Below are 21,419 nucleotides of genomic sequence, written 5' to 3'. Positions count from 1 at the left end.
AAACAACATAGCATCAGACAACCTGATGCCACATAACATAACCCTTATTTAAGCAATAACTATATACAAGTATTGCAGAGGAAGTCCGCACTTGGGACGGGCGCCCAGCATCCACTACGGACTACGAGAAATAGATTTACCGGTGAGTAAAATCTTATTTTCTCTAACGTCCTAGTGGATGCTGGGGACTCCGTAAGGACCATGGGGATTATACCAAAGCTCCCAAACGAGCGGGAGAGTGCGGATGACTCTGCAGCACCGAATGGGCAAACACAAGGTCCTCCTCAGCCAGGGTATCAAACTTGTAGAATTTTGCAAAAGTGTTTGAACCCGACCAAGTAGCTGCTCGGCAAAGCTGTAATGCCGAGACCCCTCGGGCAGCCGCCCAAGAAGAGCCCACTTTCCTTGTGGAATGGGCTTTTACTGATTTCGGATGCGGCAATCCAGCCGCAGAATGAGCTTGCTGAATCGTGTTACAGATCCAGCGAGCAATAGTTTGCTTTGAAGCAGGAGCACCCAGCTTGTTGGATGCATACAGGATAAACAGCGAGTCGGTTTTCCTGACTCCAGCCGTTCTCGCTACATAAATCTTCAAAGCCCTGACTACATCAAGTAACTTGGAATCCTCCAAGTCACGAGTAGCCGCAGGCACCACAATAGGTTGGTTCAAATGAAAAGATGACACCACCTTCGGCAGAAATTGCGGACGAGTCCGTAATTCTGCCCTGTCCATATGGAAAACCAGATAGGGGCTTTTACATGACAAAGCCGCCAATTCTGACACACGCCTAGCCGAAGCTAAGGCCAATAGCATGACCACTTTCCACGTGAGATACTTTAGCTCCACGGTCTTAAGTGGCTCAAACCAGTGAGATTTCAGGAAACTCAACACCACGTTAAGATCCCAAGGTGCCACTGGTGGCACAAAAGGGGGCTAAATATGCAGCACTCCCTTTACAAACGTCTGAACCTCAGGAAGTGAAGCCAGTTCCTTTTGAAAGAAAATGGATAGGGCCGAAATCTGGACCTTTATAGATCCTAATGTTAAGCCCATAGTCACTCCTGACTGTAGGAAGTGTAGGAACCAGCCTAGCTGGAATTCCTCTGTAGGGGCCTTATTGGCCTCACACCAAGCAACATATTTTCGCCATATACGGTGGTAATGTTTTGCTGTCACGTCCTTCCTAGCCTTTATCAGCGTAGGAATAACTTCATCCGGAATGCCTTTTTCCGCTAGGATCCGGCGTTCAACCGCCATGCCGTCAAACGCAGCCGCGGTAAGTCTTGGAACAGACAGGGCCCCTGTTGCAACAGATCCTGTCTGAGGGGCAGAGGCCACGGGTCCTCTGTGAGCATTTCTTGCAGTTCCGGGTACCAAGTCCTTCTTGGCCAATCCGGAACAATGAGTGTTGTTCTCACTCCTCTTTTTCTTACGACTCTCAGCACTTTGGGTATGAGAGGAAGAGGAGGTAACACATAGACCGACTGGAACACCCACGGTGTTACTAGAGCGTCCACAGCTATCGCCTGAGGGTCTCTTGACCTGGCGCAATACTTTTGTAGCTTTTTGTTGAGGCGGGATGCCATCATGTCCACCTGTGGCAGTTCCCATCGATTTGTAATCTGAGTGAAGACTTCCTGATGAAGTCCCCACTCTCCCGGGTGGAGGTCGTGCCTGCTGAGGAAGTCTGCTTCCCAGTTGCCCACTCCCGGAATGAACACTGCTGACAGTGCTTGCACGTGATTCTCCGCCCAACAAAGAATTCTGGTGGCTTCCGCCATTGCCACCCTGCTTCTTGTGCCGCCCTGGCGGTTTACATGAGCCACTGCGGTGATGTTGTCTGACTGAATCAGCACCGGTTGGTTGCGAAGCAGAGGCTCCGCTTGACACAGAGCGTTGTATATGGCCCTTAGTTCCAGGATATTTATATGCAGACAAGTCTCCTGACTTGACCACAGCCCTTGGAAGTGTCTTCCCTGAGTGACTGCCCCCTATCCTCGGAGGCTTGCATCCGTGGTCACCAGGACCCAGTCCTGTATGCTGAACCTGCGGCCCTCGAGAAGGTGAGCACTCTGCAGCCACCACAGAAGAGACACCCTGGCCCTGGGGGATAGGGTGAGCAGCCGATGCATTTGAAAATGTGATCCGGACCACTTGTCCAACAGATCCCATTGAAAGATCCTCGCATGGAACCTGCCGAAGGGGATGGCCTCGTATGATGCCACCATCTTTCCCAGGACTCGCGTGCAGTGATGCACCGACACCTGTTTTGGTTTTAAGAGGTCTCTGTCCAGCGTCACGAGCTCCTGAGCCTTCTCCGCCGGGAGAAACACCTTCTTCTGGTCCGTGTCCAGAATCATGCCCAGGAAGGGCAGACGCGTCGTAGGAATCAGCTGCGATTTTGGAATATTCAGAATCCAGCCGTGCTGTTGCAACACTTCCTGAGAGTGTGCTACGCTGACCAGCAACTGCTCCCTAGACCTCGCCTTTATGAGGAGATCGTCCAAGTATGGGATAATTGTGACTCCTTGCTTTCGAAGGAGCACCATCATTTCTGCCATTACCTAGGTAAATATTCTCGGAGCCGTGGACAGACCAAACGGCAACGTCTGGAATTGGTAATGACAATCCTGTACCACAAATCTGAGGTACTCCTGATGAGGTGGATAAGTGGGGACATGCAGGTAAGCATCCTTTATGTCCAGAGACACCATAAAATCCCCCTCTTCCAGGCTTGCAATGACCGCTCTGAGCGATTCCATCTTGAACTTGAACCTTTTCAGGTAAATGTTCAGGGATTTTAAATTCAAAATGGGTCTGACCGAACAGTCCGGTTTCGGTACCACAAACATTGTGGAATAGTATCCTCTTCCTTGTTGAAGGAGGGGAACCTTCACCACCACCTGCTGGAGATATAATTTGTGAATTGCCGCTAACACTATTTCTCTGACGTCCTAGTGGATGCTGGGACTCCGTCAGGACCATGGGGATTAGCGGCTCCGCAGGAGACAGGGCACAAAAATAAAAGCTTTAGGACTAGGTGGTGTGCACTGGCTCCTCCCCCTATGACCCTCCTCCAAGCCTCAGTTAGGTTTTTGTGCCCGTCCGAGCAGGGTGCAATCTAGGTGGCTCTCCTAAAGAGCTGCTTAGAAAAAGTTATTAGATTTTTTTATTTTCAGTGAGTCCTGCTGGCAACAGGCTCACTGCAACGAGGGACTTAGGGGAGAAGAAGTGAACTCACCTGCGTGCAGGATGGATTGGCTTCTTAGGCTACTGGACACCATTAGCTCCAGAGGGATCGAACACAGGCCCAGCCATGGAGTCCGGTCCCGGAGCCGCGCCGCCGACCCCCTTGCAGATGCCGAAAAGTGAAGAGGTCCAGAAACCGGCGGCAGAAGACTTTTCAGCACACTTCACACCAGCGGTCACTGAGGGTGCAGGGCGCTGGGGGGGGGCGCCCTGGGCAGCAATGATAATACCTTGTTCTGGCTAAAAATACATCACATATAGCCCCTGGGGCTATATGGATGTATTTAACCCCTGCCAGGTCTCACAAACACCGGGAGAAGAGCCCGCCGAAATAGGGGGCGGGGCCTATCTCCTCAGCACACAGCGCCATTTTCCTGCACAGCTCCGCTGTGAGGAAGGCTCCCAGGACTCTCCCCTGCACTGCACTACAGAAACAGGGTAAAAAAACAGAGAGGGGGGGCACTTTTTTGGCGATATTGATATATTAAGCTGCTATAAAGGAAACAACACTTCTGTAGGGTTGTTCCTATATATTTGTAGCGCTTGGGTGTGTGCTGGCAAACTCTCCCTCTGTCTCCCCAAAGGGCTAGTGGGGTCCTGTCTTCGATAAGAGCATTCCCTGTGTGTCTGCTGTGTGTCGGTACGTGTGTGTCGACATGTATGAGGACGATGTTGGTGTGGAGGCGGAGCAATTGCCGGTAATGGTGATGTCACCCCCTAGGGAGTCGACACCGGAATGGATGGCTTTGTTTATGGAATTACGTGATAATGTCAGCACGTTACAAAAATCAGTTGACGACATGAGACGGCCGGCAAACCAGTTAGTACCTGTCCAGGCGTCTCAGACACCGTCAGGGGCTGTAAAACGCCCTTTACCTCAGTCGGTCGACACAGACCCAGACACGGACACCGAATCTAGTGTCGACGGTGAAGAAACAAACGTATTTTCCAGTAGGGCCACACGTTATATGATCACGGCAATGAAGGAGGCTTTGCATATCTCTGATACTGCAAGTACCACAAAAAGGGGTATTATGTGGGGTCTGAAAAAACTACCTGTAGTTTTTCCTGAATCAGAGGAATTGAATGAAGTGTGTGATGAAGCGTGGGTTAACCCCGATAGAAAACTGCTAATTTCAAAGAAGTTATTGGCATTATATCCTTTCCCGCCAGAGGTTAGGGCGCGCTGGGAAACACCCCCTAGGGTGGATAAGGCACTCACACGCTTATCAAAACAAGTGGCGTTACCGTCTCCTGAAACGGCCGCCCTCAAGGATCCAGCTGATAGGAGGCTGGAAACTACCCTGAAAAGTATATACACTCATACTGGTGTTATACTGCGACCAGCCATCGCCTATGCATGGATATGCAGTGCTGGGGTGGTTTGGTCGGATTCCCTGACTGAAAATATTGATACCCTGGATAGGGACAGTATTTTATTGACTATAGAGCAATTAAAGGATGCTTTTCTTTATATGCGAGATGCTCAGAGGGATATTTGCACTCTGGCATCGAGAGTAAGTGCGATGTCCATATCTGCCAGAAGAAGTTTATGGACGCGACAGTGGTCAGGTGATGCGGATTCCAAACGGCATATGGAAGTATTGCCGTATAAAGGGGAGGAATTATTTGGGGTCGGTCTATCGGATTTGGTGGCCACGGCAACAGCCGGGAAATCCACCTTTTTACCTCAGGTCCCCTCCCAACAGAAAAAGACACCGTCTTTTCAGCCGCAGTCCTTTCGTTCCTATAAGAACAAGCGGGCAAAAGGACAGTCATATCTGCCCCGAGGCAAAGGAAAGGGTAAGAGAGTGCACCAAGCAGCTCCCTCCCAGGAGCAGAAGCCCTCCCCGGCTTCTGCAAAGCCCTCAGCATGACGTTGGGGCTTTACAAGCGGACTCAGGGGCGGTGGGGGGTCGACTCAAGAATTTCAGCGCACAGTGGGCTCACTCACAGGTGGACCCCTGGATCCTGCAGGTAGTATCTCAGGGTTACAGGTTGGAATTCGAGAAGTCTCCCCCTCGCCGGTTCCTAAAGTCTGCTCTGCCAACGTCTCCCTCAGACAGGGCGACGGTATTGGAAGCCATTCACAAGCTGTATTCTCAGCAGGTGATAGTCAAGGTACCCCTCCTACAACAGGGAAAGGGGTATTATTCCACACTATTTGTGGTACCGAAGCCGGACGGCTCGGTAAGACCTATTCTAAATCTGAAATCTTTGAACCTGTACATACAAAAATTCAAGTTCAAGATGGAGTCACTCAGAGCAGTGATAGCGAATCTGGAAGAAGGGGACTTTATGGTGTCCCTGGACATCAAGGATGCTTACCTGCATGTCCCAATTTGCCCTTCACATCAAGGGTACCTCAGGTTCGTGGTGCAAAACTGTCATTATCAGTTTCAGACGCTGCCGTTTGGATTGTCCACGGCACCTCGGGTCTTTACCAAGGTAATGGCCGAAATGATGTTTCTTCTGCGAAGAAAAGGCGTATTAATTATCCCTTACTTGGACGATCTCCTGATAAGGGCAAGGTCCAGAGAACAGCTGGGGGACGTAGTAGCACTAACCCAAGTAGTGCTGCAACAGCACGGGTGGATTCTGAATTTTCCAAAATCTCAATTGACCCCGACGACACGTCTGCTGTTCCTGGGAATGATTCTGGACACGGTTCAGAAAAAGGTGTTTCTTCCGGAGGAGAAAGCCAGGGAGTTATCCGAACTTGTCAGGAACCTCCTAAAACCAGGAAAAGTGTCTGTGCATCAATGCACAAGAGTCCTGGGAAAAATGGTGGCTTCTTACGAAGCGATTCCATTCGGCAGATTCCACGCACAAACTTTTCAGTGGGATCTGCTGGACAAATGGTCCGGATCGCATCTGCAGATGCATCAGCGGATAACTTTGTCTCCACGGACAAGGGTGTCTCTTCTGTGGTGGTTGCAGAGTGCTCATCTGTTAGAGGGCCGCAGATTCGGCATACAGGACTGGGTCCTGGTGACCACGGATGCCAGTCTGAGAGGCTGGGGAGCGGTCACACAGGGAAGAAACTTCCAGGGAGTGTGGTCAAGCCTGGAGATGTCTCTTCACATAAATATACTGGAGCTAAGAGCGATTTACAATGCTCTAAGCCTGGCAAAACCCCTGCTTCAGGGTCAGCCGGTGTTGATCCAGTCGGACAACATCACGGCAGTCGCCCACGTAAACAGACAGGGCGGCACAAGAAGCAGGAGGGCAATGGCAGAAGCTGCAAGGATTCTTCGCTGGGCGGAAGATCATGTGATAGCACTGTCAGCAGTGTTCATTCCGGGAGTGGACAACTGGGAAGCGGACTTCCTCAGCAGACACGATCTACACCCGGGAGAGTGGGGACTTCATCCAGAAGTCTTCCACATGATTGTGAACCGTTGGGAAAAACCAAAGGTGGATATGATGGCGTCCCGCCTCAACAAAAAACTGGACAGGTATTGCGCCAGGTCAAGAGACCCTCAGGCAATAGCTGTGGACCCTCTGGTAACACCGTGGGTGTTCCAGTCAGTGTATGTGTTTCCTCCTCTGCCTCTCATACCAAAAGTACTGAGAATTATACGGCAAAGGGGAGTAAGAACGATACTCGTGGCTCCGGATTGGCCAAGAAGAACTTGGTACCCGGAACTTCAGGAGATGCTCACGGAAGATCCGTGGCCTCTACCTCTAAGACGGGACCTGCTTCAGCAGGGACCGTGTCTATTCCAAGACTTACCGCGGCTGCGTTTGACGGCATGGCGGTTGAACGCCGAATTCTAAGGGAAAAAGGCATTCCGGAAGAGGTCATCCCTACCCTGGTAAAAGCCAGGAAGGAGGTGACTGCACAACATTATCACCGCATTTGGAGAAAATATGTTGCGTGGTGTGAGGCCAGGAAGGCCCCGACGGAGGAATTTCAACTGGGTCGATTCCTACATTTCCTGCAAACAGGATTGTCTATGGGCCTCAAATTAGGGTCCATTAAGGTTCAAATTTCTGCCCTGTCGATTTTCTTCCAGGAAGAATTGGCTTCAGTTCCTGAAGTCCAGACTTTTGTAAAAGGAGTACTACATATACAGCCCCCGGTTGTGCCCCCAGTGGCTCCGTGGGATCTTAATGTAGTTTTGGATTTTCTCAAATCCCATTGGTTTGAGCCACTCAAATCGGTGGATTTGAAATATCTTACATGGAAAGTAACCATGCTACTGGCCCTGGCTTCAGCCAGGAGAGTGTCAGAATTGGCGGCTTTATCATAAAAAAGCCCATATCTGATTTTCCATTCGGACAGGGCAGAACTGCGGACGCGTCCTCATTTTCTGCCTAAGGTGGTTTCAGCGTTTCACCTGAACCAGCCTATTGTGGTGCCTGCGGCTACTAGCGATTTGGAGGATTCCAAGTTGCTGGACGTTGTCAGGGCATTGAAAATATATATTTCAAGGACGGCTGGAGTCAGAAAATCTGACTCGCTGTTTATACTGTATGCACCCAACAAGCTGGGTGCTCCTGCTTCTAAGCAGACGATTGCTCGTTGGATTTGTAGCACAATTCAACTTGCACATTCTGTGGCAGGCCTGCCACAGCCTAAATCTATCAAGGCCCATTCCACAAGGAAGGTGGGCTCATCTTGGGCGGCTGCCCGAGGGGTCTCGGCATTACAACTCTGCCGAGCAGCTACGTGGTCGGGGGAGAACACGTTTGTAAAATTCTACAAATTTGATACCCTGGCTAAAGAGGACCTGGAGTTCTCTCATTCGGTGCTGCAGAGTCATCCGCACACTCCCGCCCGTTTGGGAGCTTTGGTATAATCCCCATGGTCCTGACGGAGTCCCAGCATCCACTAGGACGTCAGAGAAAATAAGATTTTACTTACCGATAAATCTATTTCTCGTAGTCCGTAGTGGATGCTGGGCGCCCATCCCAAGTGCGGATTGTCTGCAATACTTGTACATAGTTATTGTTACAAAAAAATCGGGTTGTTATTGTTGTGAGCCGTCTGTTCAGAGGCTCCTACGTTTGTCATACTGTTAACTGGGTTCAGATCACAAGTTGTACGGTGTGATTGGTGTGGCTGGTATGAGTCTTACCCGGGATTCAAAATCCTTCCTTATTGTGTACGCTCGTCTGGGCACAGTATCCTAACTGAGGCTTGGAGGAGGGTCATAGGGGGAGGAGCCAGTGCACACCACCTAGTCCTAAAGCTTTTATTTTTGTGCCCTGTCTCCTGCGGAGCCGCTAATCCCCATGGTCCTGACGGAGTCCCAGCATCCACTACGGACTACGAGAAATAGATTTATCGGTAAGTAAAATCTTATTTTCCCTCTCTATGGGGGAAGCTGGCAGGGCCGATTTGAGGTAACGGTGAGGGGGCATCACCTCGAATTCCAGCTTGTATCCCTGAGACACAATCTGTATAGCCCAGGGATCCACCTGTGAGCGAACCCACTGGTGGCTGAAATGACGGAGACGCGCCCCCACCACTCCTGGCTCCACCCGTGGAGCCCCAGCGTCATGCGGTGGATTTAGTGGAAGCCGGGGAGGACTTTTGTTCCTGGGAACTAGCTGTATGGTGCAGCTTCTTTCCTCTACCCCTGCCTCTGGCAAGAAAGGATGCACCTCTGACTTTCTTGCTTCTTTGTGATCTAAAGGACTGCATTTGGTAATACGGTGCTTTCTTAGGTTGTGAGGGAATATATGGCAAAAAACTTGACTTCCCAGCTGTAGCTGTGGAAACTAGGTCCGAGAGACCGTCCCCAAACAATTCCTCACCCTTATAAGGTAAAGCCTCCATGTGCTTTTTTGAGTCTGCATCACCTGTCCATTGCCGAGTCCACAGGACCCTTCTGGCAGAAACTGACATTGCATTTATTCTAGAGCCCAGTAGCAAATGTCCCTCTGGGCATCCCTCATATATAGGACAGCGTCTTTTATATGCCCCAGGGTCAGTAAAATAGTATCCTTGTCCAAGGTATCAAGTTCCTCAGCAGAGTATCTGTCCATGCTGCTACAGCACTACACATCCAGGCCGACGCAATTGCCGGCCTCAGTAGAGTACCTGAATGTGTATACACAGACTTCAGGATACTTTCCTGCTTCCTATCCGCAGGATCCTTTAGGGAGGCCGTATCCTGTGATGGCAGGGTACCTTCTTAGATAAGCGTGTCAATGCTTTGTCTACCCTAGGGGAGGATTCCCTGCGTAACCTGTCCGTTGGCGGGAAAGGATACGCCATAAGTAGCCTTTTGGAAATCAGCACTTTCCTATCGGGGGAATCCCACGCTTTTTCACATAAATCATTTAACTCATGTGAAGGGGGAAAAGTCACCTCTTGCTTTTTCTTCCCAAACATATAAACCCTCTTGTCAGAGACAGGGTTTACCTCTGATATGTGCAATACATCCTTCATTGCTATAATCATGTAGCGGATGGCTTTAGCCATTTTAGGCTGCAATTTTGCATCATCGCCATCGACACTGGAATCAGAATCCGTGTCGATATCTGTGTCAACAATTTGGGATAGTGGGCGCTTCTGAGACCCTGACGGCCTCTGCGCTGTAGGATCAGGCATGGGCTGAGACCCCGACTGTCCCAAGGCTTCAGCTTTATCCAACCTTTTATGCAAGGAGTTTACATTATCATTTAACACCTTCCACATATCCATCCAATCAGGTGTCGGCGCCGTCGGCGGAGACACCTCATTCAACTGCACCTGCTCTGCTTCCACATAGCCTTCCCCGTCAAACATATCGACACAAGCGTACCGACACACCACACACACAGGGGATGCTCTATTTGAAGACAGTTCCCCCACAAGGCCCTTTGGAGAGACAGAGAGAGAGTATGCCAGCACACACCCCAGCGCTATATGACCCAGGAATCACACAGTAACTTAGTGTTTACCCAGTAGCTGCTGTATATATTATTATTGCGCTAAATTTATGTGCCCCCCCCCCTCTCTTTTTACCCTCTTTCTACCGTGAGTCTGCAGGGGAGAGCCTGGGGAGCTTCCTCTCAGCGGTGCTGTGGAGAGAAAATGGCGCTGGTGAGTGCTGAGGAAGAAGCCCCGCCCCCTCAGCGGCGGGCTTCTGTCCCACGATTTGGTGTAAAAAATGGCGGGGGCTCATGCATATATACAGTGCCCAGCTGTATATATGCCGCTTTTTGCCAAGAGGTACACAATTGCTGCCCAGGGCGCCCCCCCTGCGCCCTGCACCCTACCGTGACCGGAGTGTGTGGGTTAGTGTGGGAGCAATGGCGCACAGCTGCAGTGCTGTGCGCTACCTCATATGAAGACTGGAGTCTTCTGCCGCCGGTTTTGACGTCGTCTTGTTTCACCCGCCGGCTTCTGTCTTCTGGCTCTGCGAGGGGGACGGCGGCGCGGCTCCGGGAACGGACGACCAAGGTTAAGATCCTGTGTTCGAACCCTCTGGAGCTAATGGTGTCCAGTAGCCTAAGAAGCGCAACCTAGCCGCAGTTAGTAGGTTTGCTTCTCTCCCCTCAGTCCCACGTAGCAGAGAGTCTGTTGCCAGCAGAAGCTCTCTGAAAATAAAAAACCTAACTAAAATACTTTCTTAATAGCAAGCTCAGGAGAGCTCACTAAAATGCACCCAGCTCCTTCCAGGCACAGATTCTAACTGAGGTCTGGAGGAGAGGCATAGAGGGAGGAGCCAGTGCACACCAGTAGTACTAATTCTTTCTTAGAGTGCCCAGTCTCCTGCGGAGCCCGTCTATTCCCCATGGTCCTTACGGAGTCCCCCAGCATCCACTAGGACGTTAGAGAAAATAGGATTTTAATTACCTACCGGTAAATCCTTTTCTCGTAGTCTGTAGAGGATGCTGGGCGCCCACCCAGCGCTTTGTTTTCCTGCATTTGTTTCTTGGTTAAGTACTGCATTGTTACTTGGTTAAGTACTATTGTTCAGCTGTTGCTGAATTGTTTCAGGCTAGTTAGCTTGGTTTTCTGTTATGTGTGAGCTGGTGTGAATCTCACCACTATCTGTGGATTTCCTTCTCTCGAACTATGTTTGTCTCCTCGGGCACAGTTTCTAGACTGAGTCTGGTAGGAGGGGCATAGAGGGAGGAGTCAGCCCACACTATTAAACTCTTCAAGTGCTCATGGCTCCCAAGGGACCCGTCTATACCCGATGGTGCTAATATGGACCCCAGCATCCTCTATGGACTACGTGAAAAGGATTTACCAGTAGGTAATTACAATCCTAATATATATATATATATATATATATATATATAATCAAGAAAGTGTACCTTCTACTTTAAAACCTATTCATTCTCTCTGCAATATCATTATGTTCCTGGTACTATGGTACACGTTTTCCTAGAATTGTTTGTGTCTTCTTCCTGTCCCGTTATCTGTACCGAGTATGTTGCATCCTGCCAATTGTATTGCTTACTTGGGCATGATATTCTTCAAGCCTCTCTGGTAATGCAGATAATGGATGTACCTTCAGCTGTAGTAGATCTGGACTGTAGACCTAGTGTCCCAACTTTGTCATGTTACATATTGAAAACATATGGGTCACTCCTGTTAGGTGCGAGTTGCTGTTTTTTCAGCAAATTTGCGTTTTACAATCCAGTGAGAAACTCGCATTGAACCAGTCAGAGTAAACTCGCATATTTCCATTCAAGAGATGGTAGGGAAAATCCCCATATTAAGGTTAGAATGTCGGGACACTGCGCAATACCCTTGGACACCCCTCCCCACCCCACCCTGACTAATTAGGCAATTGGAAGTTTCTGGTTAGCTTAATTAGTCCAATAAATTAATTACATGCCATTTTGGGGGGTTAACAAAAATGGCCTCAAATGACAACCAAAATAAACTTTTTTGTTGGTTTGTGCACCCCAAATTTAATTTGAGTGTTTTTTTTTTTTGTTTTTTTTGGGGGGGGGGGGGGGTTTAAAAGTCACCCTAAAGCATCTCTTTTCCTACTTTTTTTTTAAAAATTATTATTTTGTATGAAAGTAAATGAAAAGTTCGCTTATTATAATTTTTTGGGTGGGGCGAGCTCACTTTGCGACCCAAGACAGCAGGTGCACAGGAAAAGTATCAATGTCTGACGACCGTAATTTCGCTCCCCTGCACACCTCTATGGGGCGAGAGGGAAAATTAGCCATCCTGCTGCTTGCTAAATGCCTTATGCGTGATTTGAATTTACCCCTCTGCAATCGCTGTTGCCCCTATGAGAAGGTAATAATCCTTGCTGTAACAAATCACGTTGTTTATATGTGAATAAGCCCCTCTCACATGGGAACCTAAGATAAGTCTGCTCACGTTCTGCGTGTCGTCCCACGAGCTGTTTCATGACATATGTGCAGTGTTTCGTGGTGATGGAAGAGTTACTGAGCGGCTTGGCACCAGCCAATGGTCTATTTTTATCATTATAACTGTAATATTAAGTATTACTCAGAGAGATAAGGGAATGGCCTCTGTTACTGGAAGCCCGTTGTGCACTTCCCGATCTCATTATCTTTAATATGACGTGTCATCATTTATCATCCCATATAATAAAAGGCTGCTCCTCACCTCTATGGGGGGGAATGCAAGTGTCTTGTGCGCCAGCGGCCACTAGATGGTGCTCACTGGTGCAATTTAAGTGTTGCTCTGTTCGGGCGTGCATAGCCGCCCGCGTTGACATTACTGTTATGTGTTTCCATCATTTTGACGGGCTGGTAACTAGTTTATAGTATAACAGGCTGGGGCAATCTTTGGCCCTCCACTTGGTGTGCACTATAAGACCCAGCATGCCCCACCATAGGGGTAAATTTACTAAGATGGGAGTTCTATTTAAATGGGATGATGCCCACAGCAACCAGTCAGTTCCAGGTATTATCTTCTAGAAGGTGCTAGATAAATGAGAAGTAGAATCTGATTGGTTGCTATTGGCAACACCCCATCTTAAATAGAACTCCCAGCTTAGTAAATTTACCCCATAGTCTGGGATCTATAATGGCGGCATCTGGGGAGCCGCAGGCTGCTGACCTCTGACACGTATAATATGTGATTGTGGTGTTTATGTATCAAGCAGTAAAAAAGAGTGAGTAAGTGGGACGTTCGGAGATGTTACCCATGGCAACCAATCAGCTGCAAGGTAGCATTTATCAAGTGCAATCTATAAAATGATAGGTAGATGATGGGCAAATTCTCCACTGGTCCTCCTCTCCACTCACTGCTTGATACATCAGCCCCTGTATTACTGATCTCTTAGTAGGAACAGCAGTTTACATTGTGCCGTTATCTCCCCAGGCTAGAGAGAACGCGTTGCACACCGCCGTCCGGCACTGCCATCTGCCCATCGTGGAACATATACTCAACTATTTGGCAAATGAAAAGAGCGAGACGGACGCTATAGCCTGTGTTAACCAACCCAACCAGGTATGTTGTTATATTTTTGCTGGACATATCATGAAACACTCTCCTAACACCACATTTTTTAACAATATCACACCGAAGCCCCGAAGCGATTGCTGCCTCTGGCCGCCTCGAGCGCTCGCAGCAGAACTGAAAGTCCAGACCTGTTAAACAAAGATAAGCAAATCTTTATTCTGGCTTCTTTTTGTGCTTTTCATCCATGTATTCATATCATTAAATTATTTATCCCTGTTGCTTGCCAGTGATCTCTGCATTGGATACAATGGCTGCTTTATGCCACATCACAGAGCCACAAAAATAAACCGCTCTGACCGATGCTATGAAGACATGGCTGAAAAACACAGAAGGGGGGGGGGGGGACAAAATAAAAATAAAAATAAGATAATAAGGTGACTTGACAAAGCCAAACACTCTTTGAAGTACAGCACGCAAGAAATGTGCCTAAACTGCAATTTTTTTAAATTAAACTTTTAATTTCTGGGAAACTGCAGTTCTTGAGCCAAATCTGTTCCTGCAATTATTTGGAGAGCGAAATGACTGCATAGGAATAGAGAGAGTTAAACCTCCTGTGAGGGGTGGACCTAGCTGTGAGGAAAGTACAGCCCATGGTGAGAGGGGAGGGTCAATATATATAGGGAATGCTAGGCCAGCTTGGTGTCTCTTGCTGCTGAATTGCCTTTGGTGAGTGCTGCATAGCAGAGTTTCCACATTTTTAGCCTTGTTTGCTCTAGCTTCGTTTATTGCCACTTGCCTTCAAAATTATACTCTGTCTGTGATGGCCGCATCTCGACCTCGCCGTGCCGCCGGGACCCCAGCCCGTTACCGCTCATCAGGCGGTGGGTCTGGGCCCGAGGATGGGCTGGCTGGCACTGCTGACGGCTTCCCGTCTTCTGGGGCCTACGCGGGCGCTGGTGCGGACGGGGCGCGGTGGACCCGGTCCTCATTGCCGCTGGGTTCCGGGCCGGTCTTTCTGGCCGGGCGCGGGCGGCGGGTAGGGCTGGGGGCACAGGCAGGACCCCCGGAGGTGGACGGGCATCGTCCGGGTGCAGTGTTGGCGGCTTCGGTGCTGCGTTCGGGCGCCCGCGGGTGCGTGCATGCGCGCCACGTTGGGCGGCCGACTGAGGCTGCCGTTTCGTCCCCCTTCTCTTCCCCCTTGTCGCGGCCGAGAGGCGGTGCCAGGCGAGGGGGGCAGAGCGGGTGGGCGGTGGTGGCAAGTCGGACGAGGCCTGTCGCGGGGTCTCGTCCGACAGTTCTCCCTGCAGGCACTGACGGAGGGTTAGTGGCGGGCCGCGGCGCAGCTAGGTGGTCGTTCCGTGCGGGACGAGCAAGGGCGCGATGTGGGGACGCCTTCGCCCCGGGGTGCTAGGCATGCACCTCGATTGGTTTCTGGGTCCTTTGCTCCGTCTTCTTCTTCAGGTGATCGCGGAGAAGTTGAGATGGTGGGGAGCGAGGAAGAGGATGTCGCAGTTGCCACACCGGAGGATTCCCTGTCCGAGCAGTCGACAGCATCAGGTGAGGTTGAGCAGTCGGTGTCGGGCTCCAGCACGCGCTCTTGTTCTCGCAGCTCTTCCTCTTCTTCTTCCCTGTCGTCGCCGGCGTCCGAAGTCAGTAGCACGACTAGGGCGAAAAAGCGCGCGACAAAATACGCCAAGAGGGCGGCGGGGCAGCAGGAGAGGCGGAAGAGACGTAAGCGGCTTAGCGAGGACGCTCGCAGGGCCAAGAAGCGATGCGATTTGCCTTGGGTAGTCCACTGCGATTACACTGCCGTGATGCGGGGACTGCGGGATAGCTGCCGTAGGAAAATCTGCAGGGGCGATTACGTTGATATGTTCGTCTTGACGAAGGACGCAAAGAAGGACTATAAGTCGGCGTCAGCGAAGAAGGGCATCGGGGCCGAGGCTTTCCGTACCTTCGACAACTGGCTGGCCGGTTTTTGCGTCTTCGCGGCTTGATACCTAGAAGATAGGCCTGACGAACATATGAACGTCATTAGATACCTGCATTTAATACACGATATGCAGCGCACATCGTCAGGCATCGAATGGCGGATGTATGACGAGAAATTCCGGGGAAAAAAGGACTGCTTGCAGGTGATTGACCTTGGTTGCAAGGACGTGGAAGTCTGGCTCCAAGTCACCCGGGCTTCTCAACCCGCTAGGGAGCCCCGGAATCCGGGGGCGGACGGGCACCGCGCAGGGTCGTCCGCCCAAGGGACCGGCGCGGACGGCGGATCGGGCAAGACAGGTAGGTTGGCCGTCCGTGGGGGGGGGGCAGGCCGCCGCAAAAGGGAAGTGCTTCGCATTTAACAATGCGTCCTGTTCCTTCGGCAAGCAGTGTCGGTTTCGACATTTGTGCTTGCAATGTGGCGGCTCCCACCCAGCCTCTACCTGTTTTAAAGGCAGTCGCCAGGGTGCGCGGGGTAAGCAAAGTTACCCAAGACCTGGCGCGAGCGGGAGCGCTCCGCAGGGCACCAACGCCAATTAATTTGGATACAATGGCCAAGTGGTTGGATTGGTATCCAAATAAGGCGGACGCTCAGTTTTTGTTTCACGGTTTTCAGTTTGGTTTTCGCTTGCCTGTTGCGAGCAAGGTTTCGGTCCGGGCCCAACGGAATCTCCAGTCTGCTCGTGCCTTGCCGTCGGTTCTGCGGGAGAAAGTGGATAAGGAGGTACGGCTGGGTAGGATGGAGGGACCGTTTAGCTCACCCCCGGTGGATGACTTGGTCATCTCCCCAGTGGGGGTAGTTCCCAAGAAGACTCCAGGTGCTTTTAGGCTCATTCAGCATCTTTCTTACCCGTCGGGGTCGTCGGTCAACGACGCGATACCGCCGGCTCATTGCTCGGTGGTGTATCAGTCGTTTGACGAGGCGCTAGAGTTGGTCCGTAGTTACGGCCCTGGGGCCCTGATGGCTAAGATCGATGTGGAATCCGCGTTTCGGTTGCTACCGTTGCAGCCGGACTCATTCCGTTTTATGGGTTTTCGGATTGGAGCGGAGTATTTCATCGACAAATGTTTGCAGATGGGATGTTCCGTTTCCTGCTCGTTTTTCGAACGGTTTAGCACATTCTAACATTGGTGCGTGGAGTCTTCATCAGGGGGTCACGGAGTCGCCCATTACCTCGATGACTTCCTGTGTGTGGGTCCGGCGAATTCGCCACGCTGCGGTGATTTGCTGTTCAGCATCCGAGCTCTGTTTTTTCACTTTGGCGTTCCTGTGGCCGAGGATAAAACGGAGGGGCCGGTCTCCTGTTTGTCATTCTTGGGGATAGAAATCGACACGGTGGCAGGATCGTGTCGACTGCCTCAGGACAAGGTTGCGAAGCTCCGCGGGGCTATCTGCCGGTTCGTAAGGTCGCGCAAAGTCACGCTGCGGCAGGCGCAGTCCTTGCTGGGCCTGTTGAACTTTGCTTGTCGGGTAATCCCGATGGGCAGGGTTTTCTGCCGGAAGCTGGAGAGGGCGACTGCGGGGTGTGCCAGACCGCATCATTTCATACGCTTGTCCTCCGAGATTAAGAGGGATTTGGCCGTATGGGCCTCGTTCCTGGAGGACTTCAACGGGGTGTGTATCTGGCAGGCCCCAACAGTCGACAGCGCTGGGCTGCAGCTGTTTACCGATGCGGGGGGTTCCTCTGGGTTCGGTTGCTACCTTGAGGGATCTTGGTGCGCGGCCTTGTAGCCGGCGGAATGGCATCGCGAGGGTTTAACTAAGGACCTTTTGCTGCTGGAGCTTTTCCCCATTATGGTGGCGCTGGAGGTTTTGGGCGATCGTCTGGCTCATCGCAGCATCTTGTTTAGATGTGACAATCTGGGCGTGGTGCATGCGATAAATAACCAGAGGGCGAAGTCGCTGGTGGTCCTGAGGGTGCTGGGGCAGTTGCTGTTGACATGCTTGCACAGGAATGTGTGGTTCCGCGCGCAGCATGTGCCTGGTCTGGAGAACGGAATTGCCGACGCGTTGTCACGAGGTCAGTGGGAGAGGTTTTGTTTGTTGGCACCCGAGGCCGATGAGCAAGGGTTTCAATGTCCCGGTTATGTCTGGCAGGTGATCGGGCCGGACTGGAGGGTCTAGCGATGCGGTCAGTCGCTCCGAACACGCTCAAGGCTTACGGACAAGCTTGGAGCGAGTGGGAGGAGTTTGTCCGAGGACGAAGTCAACAAGGTAAGAGCGGGCATCGGATGATGCTTTCTTTTATTTGGCAGCTGTTTGTTACGGGTAGGTCCAGAGCGGTGGTATCCCGGTACTTAGCTGGTATTTCGTTCTTTAACAAAATCAAGGGTGTCCCTGACGTGACAAAGAGCGGGATTCTGCTTAAGGCGATGAAGGGGTGGGCGCGCGTGGCGCCAACGCCGCCTGATAGGAGGCGGCCCATTGATGCGGCCTTGCTACCGGCTGTCATCATGGCGGTTGGCAGTATCGCGTCGTCTATTTTTGAATCGCTGCTGTTCCGTTTGGCGTTCTCAATGGCTTACCACGGTGCCTTTCGGGTTTCGGAGCTGGTGGCGCCATCTAAGCGAGCAGATTCGCGCATGCTTCTCGAGGACGTGGTGGTGGGTGAGAGGTCCTTGCTGTGCAGATTGCGTCGCTCTAAGACGGACCAAGTAGGTAGAGGTCGATTGGTCACCTTGGTTTCAGCGCTGGAGGAGAGCATTTGCCCGGTGAGGTTGGCAGTAAAATATGCGGCAGTGCGGCCCGATGGTCGGGGGTCGTGGTTGCTGCATTATGACGGTCTGCCAGTGACGAAATATCAGTTTCGTTGGATGCTGGGTCGCTGTCTGGCGAGCTTGGGCCTTCCACCCGCTGCTTTCGGGACGCTTTCTTTCCGCATCGGGGCTGCGACGTCGGCTGCGTCGGCAGGGTTTTCCGTGGCTGAAATCCAGGCGGTGGGGCGATGGAAGTCGTCGAGTTACAGACGATATATTCGCCCCGTTGCATGATTTGTTTGCTTGAATATGGTTTTGTTTATTTGCAGTTGTATAAGTCCTGTTGTAAAGTTCAGTCCGTCCTTGTGTGGTGTATCTGTTTGTCTCCCCTGTTTATCCTACTCAGGGATTAGCCACTCGCCGCTGCTGGCATCGGGGGTCTGGAGTTCTTTTGCGATTTTTTGCCTGACTTGACGGACTGAATTCTAATCTACAATTCGGCTGATCAGTTCTAATCAAAGTCCCTCAGCAGGTTTTTATGCTTTCACCTCCAGCTGAGTTCTTACATGTTTTTCCCATTTTATACCCCCCCCCCCCCCCCCCCCCCGTTTATTTTCTTATTTTATTTAGATTTTTCCTATTGTGTGTTTATGTTCTGCTTCAATTGGCTGGAAGCTTGTGCAGATCGGCTAGGCCGTTACTTCTGCAAGACACGAAACTCCATTTTTTCTTTTGGCAGATCCTTCAGGTTAATGCATTTAATAAACTTTGCTTTAGATTCTTATTAACTGAATTTTTACCCCTTTTCTTCTCTTCAGGTTCGGTAGACGATGATTTGGCAGTCTGGGTGGTTGGCCACTCTTATGTGTACTGGGCAGCCAGGTTTTTGGCCTCGGAGGGGGCGCAGATGTTTCCTAGGGCTCATGGCGTTAGTTGGCTTGGTTGGCGGGGGATGATGTGGAAAGATCTGATGAGTAGATTAGTCAGTCAGGTCAGCGAGCATGGAGTCCCTAGGGTGCTGGTTGTCCATTTAGGTGGCAACGACCTGGGGAAGAGGACATCTTTGGAGCTGCGGTGGGCCATGATGAAGGATCTGGCCAGTGTGGCCGCAGCGTGGACCAATTGTGTCTTGGTGTTCTCTATGATGGTGCCAAGGTTGAGTTGGCGAGGTGTGGCGGACGGTCGCCTGATTGATGAGGCCAGGCAGAAGGTGAATGGGGCGGTGGCGAAGTGGGTGTTGTCCCACGGAGGCAAAGTGGTTCGCCACCCTAGGATTCGGTTTCGAGACAGTCACCTTTTTCGGCCTGATGGTGTGCATCTGTCCAATGAGGGGATGATGCTTTTCCTGGAGGATCTGTTTCTCGTTTGCGGGAGTTAGGTTGAGGTTATGGTGGCGGTGCGAAGACTCTGGGGAGGAGTCTTTCGCTGTTGGCGGAAAAGAACAGCAGGTTGTAGTTTGTCTTGTTAGTTGTAGTGATTTACAGTTTGGTGTGGTTTAGGTGCACTCACCTCCATTGACTTTTAAGGCCGCTCGACCACCCGTCCGGGGGCAGCGGCATCACCCATCAGGGTGGGTAGTCACCGTGGGGGTATGAGTCGGGCACCTATTACCTATTTTATAGTTTGTGTTTAAATTAGGATAGTTTGGAATTTTAATGTTTTAAGGTTAGCGTCAGTTGAATAGAGCCGTTCCTTTTTTCTGCCACCATATGCCGGCTGAATCGGCATGTTAACTAAAATTTTCAATTTACAGGTTTGCTAATGGTTAGGGTACAATAAATAGCTAACAATTTTCTGCCAAATTCAAGTCTCCGTGTCATTATTTCTTGGTATTAAAGGTACTGAATGCTTTACTTTTGAATAAGGGGTCCACACATTATCATTAGGAGGTTTAGGAGAGCGAAATGACTGCATAGGAATAGAGAGAGTTAAACCTCCTGTGAGGGGTGGACCTAGCTGTGAGGAAAGTACAGCCCATGGTGAGAGGGGAGGGCCAATATATATAGGGAATGCTAGGCCAGCTTGGTCTCTCTTGCTGCTGAATTGCCTTCCCGCCCTCCCACCCTGTTTGGTAGAGGTTCTGGCACGGAGTGCCTTGGCTTTGAATTGTTAGTCTGGTGTTATCGTTGGCTATTTGTTGGCGGAAAAGAACGGCAGGTTGTAGTTTGTCTTGTTAGTTGTAGTGATTTACAGTTTGGTGTGGTTTAGGTGCACTCACCTCCATTGACTTTTAAGGCCGCTCGACCACCCGTCCGGGGGCAGCGGCATCACTCATCAGGGTGGGTAGTCACCGTGGGGGTATGAGTCGGGCACCTATTACCTATTTTATAGTTTGTGTTTAAATTAGGATAGTTTTGAATTTTAATGTTTTAAGGTTAGCGTCAGTTGAATAGAGCCGTTCTTTTTTTCTGCCACCATATGCCTGCTGAATCGGCATGTTAACTAAAATTTTAAATTTACAGGTTTGCTAATGGTTAGGGTACAATAAATAGCTAACAATTTTCTGCCAAATTCAAGTCTCCGTGTCATTATTTCTTGGTATTAAAGGTACTGAATGCTTTACTTTTGAATAAGGGGTCCACACATTATCATTAGGAGGTTTATTATTTTTTTTATTTCTAATATGGAAAAATAAAACAGGGATAAAAATAATAAGCATATTTTCTCTGTAATATCTCGTCATTAATAATGTGTTTATACGAGGGTTGTGCAATAAGTTTCCGGATGCGCAGTGCATTGGTAGAGTAGACACAATCTGACTAGTAGTGAACTATAAAGTTCTTGTGAAATGTCCGGGCACAGACCCGTATATACAGTAAGTAGCACTGCACACTGAACTTGTTATGGAGATCAACGGAGGCCACTGGAGAGCCATGGTCTACGGTGACTACAAGAATGGTCTCCGACAGTGTTAGGTTCCTGGTGCTCAGAACAAGGGAGATGTTATGAAGCGAGTCCTGAGCACCAGGACGTAATGCTGGGAAAGGGGAATGGAAAGGGAATAGCCCCTGGCGCCCTATCTCCGTTGTCTCGCCCGTGCTGTCAGTACACTCTTGCGAGACTATGGTTGCTTGAGCCCATGGCAGCCGCGTTTGAAGGGCGGATTACGTCTGCCCAACTTCGATGCCCCCTCAGGTCTTA

General features: G+C 50.6%; 1 protein-coding gene across 3 annotated transcripts in view; it reads left to right on the top strand.

Moving 5' to 3' along the window:
* The window catches only part of LOC134927139 (serine/threonine-protein phosphatase 6 regulatory ankyrin repeat subunit B-like), a 223,420-nt gene that overhangs the window by 89,712 nt on the left and 112,289 nt on the right, over nt 1-21,419 (top strand). For all 3 annotated transcript variants that reach the window (XM_063921203.1, XM_063921202.1, XM_063921201.1), the window contains one exon: nt 13,512-13,640. In XM_063921203.1, coding sequence (XP_063777273.1) covers nt 13,512-13,640 — 129 coding nt within the window. The remainder of the gene's footprint in view (nt 1-13,511; nt 13,641-21,419) is intronic.

The sequence above is a fragment of the Pseudophryne corroboree genome, chromosome 5 (assembly GCF_028390025.1).
Source record: "Pseudophryne corroboree isolate aPseCor3 chromosome 5, aPseCor3.hap2, whole genome shotgun sequence".
NCBI classification, from domain to species: Eukaryota; Metazoa; Chordata; class Amphibia; order Anura; family Myobatrachidae; genus Pseudophryne; species Pseudophryne corroboree.
The sequence above is the reverse complement of the archived record's forward strand: the minus strand, read 5'-3'. Positions and strand labels throughout refer to the sequence as shown.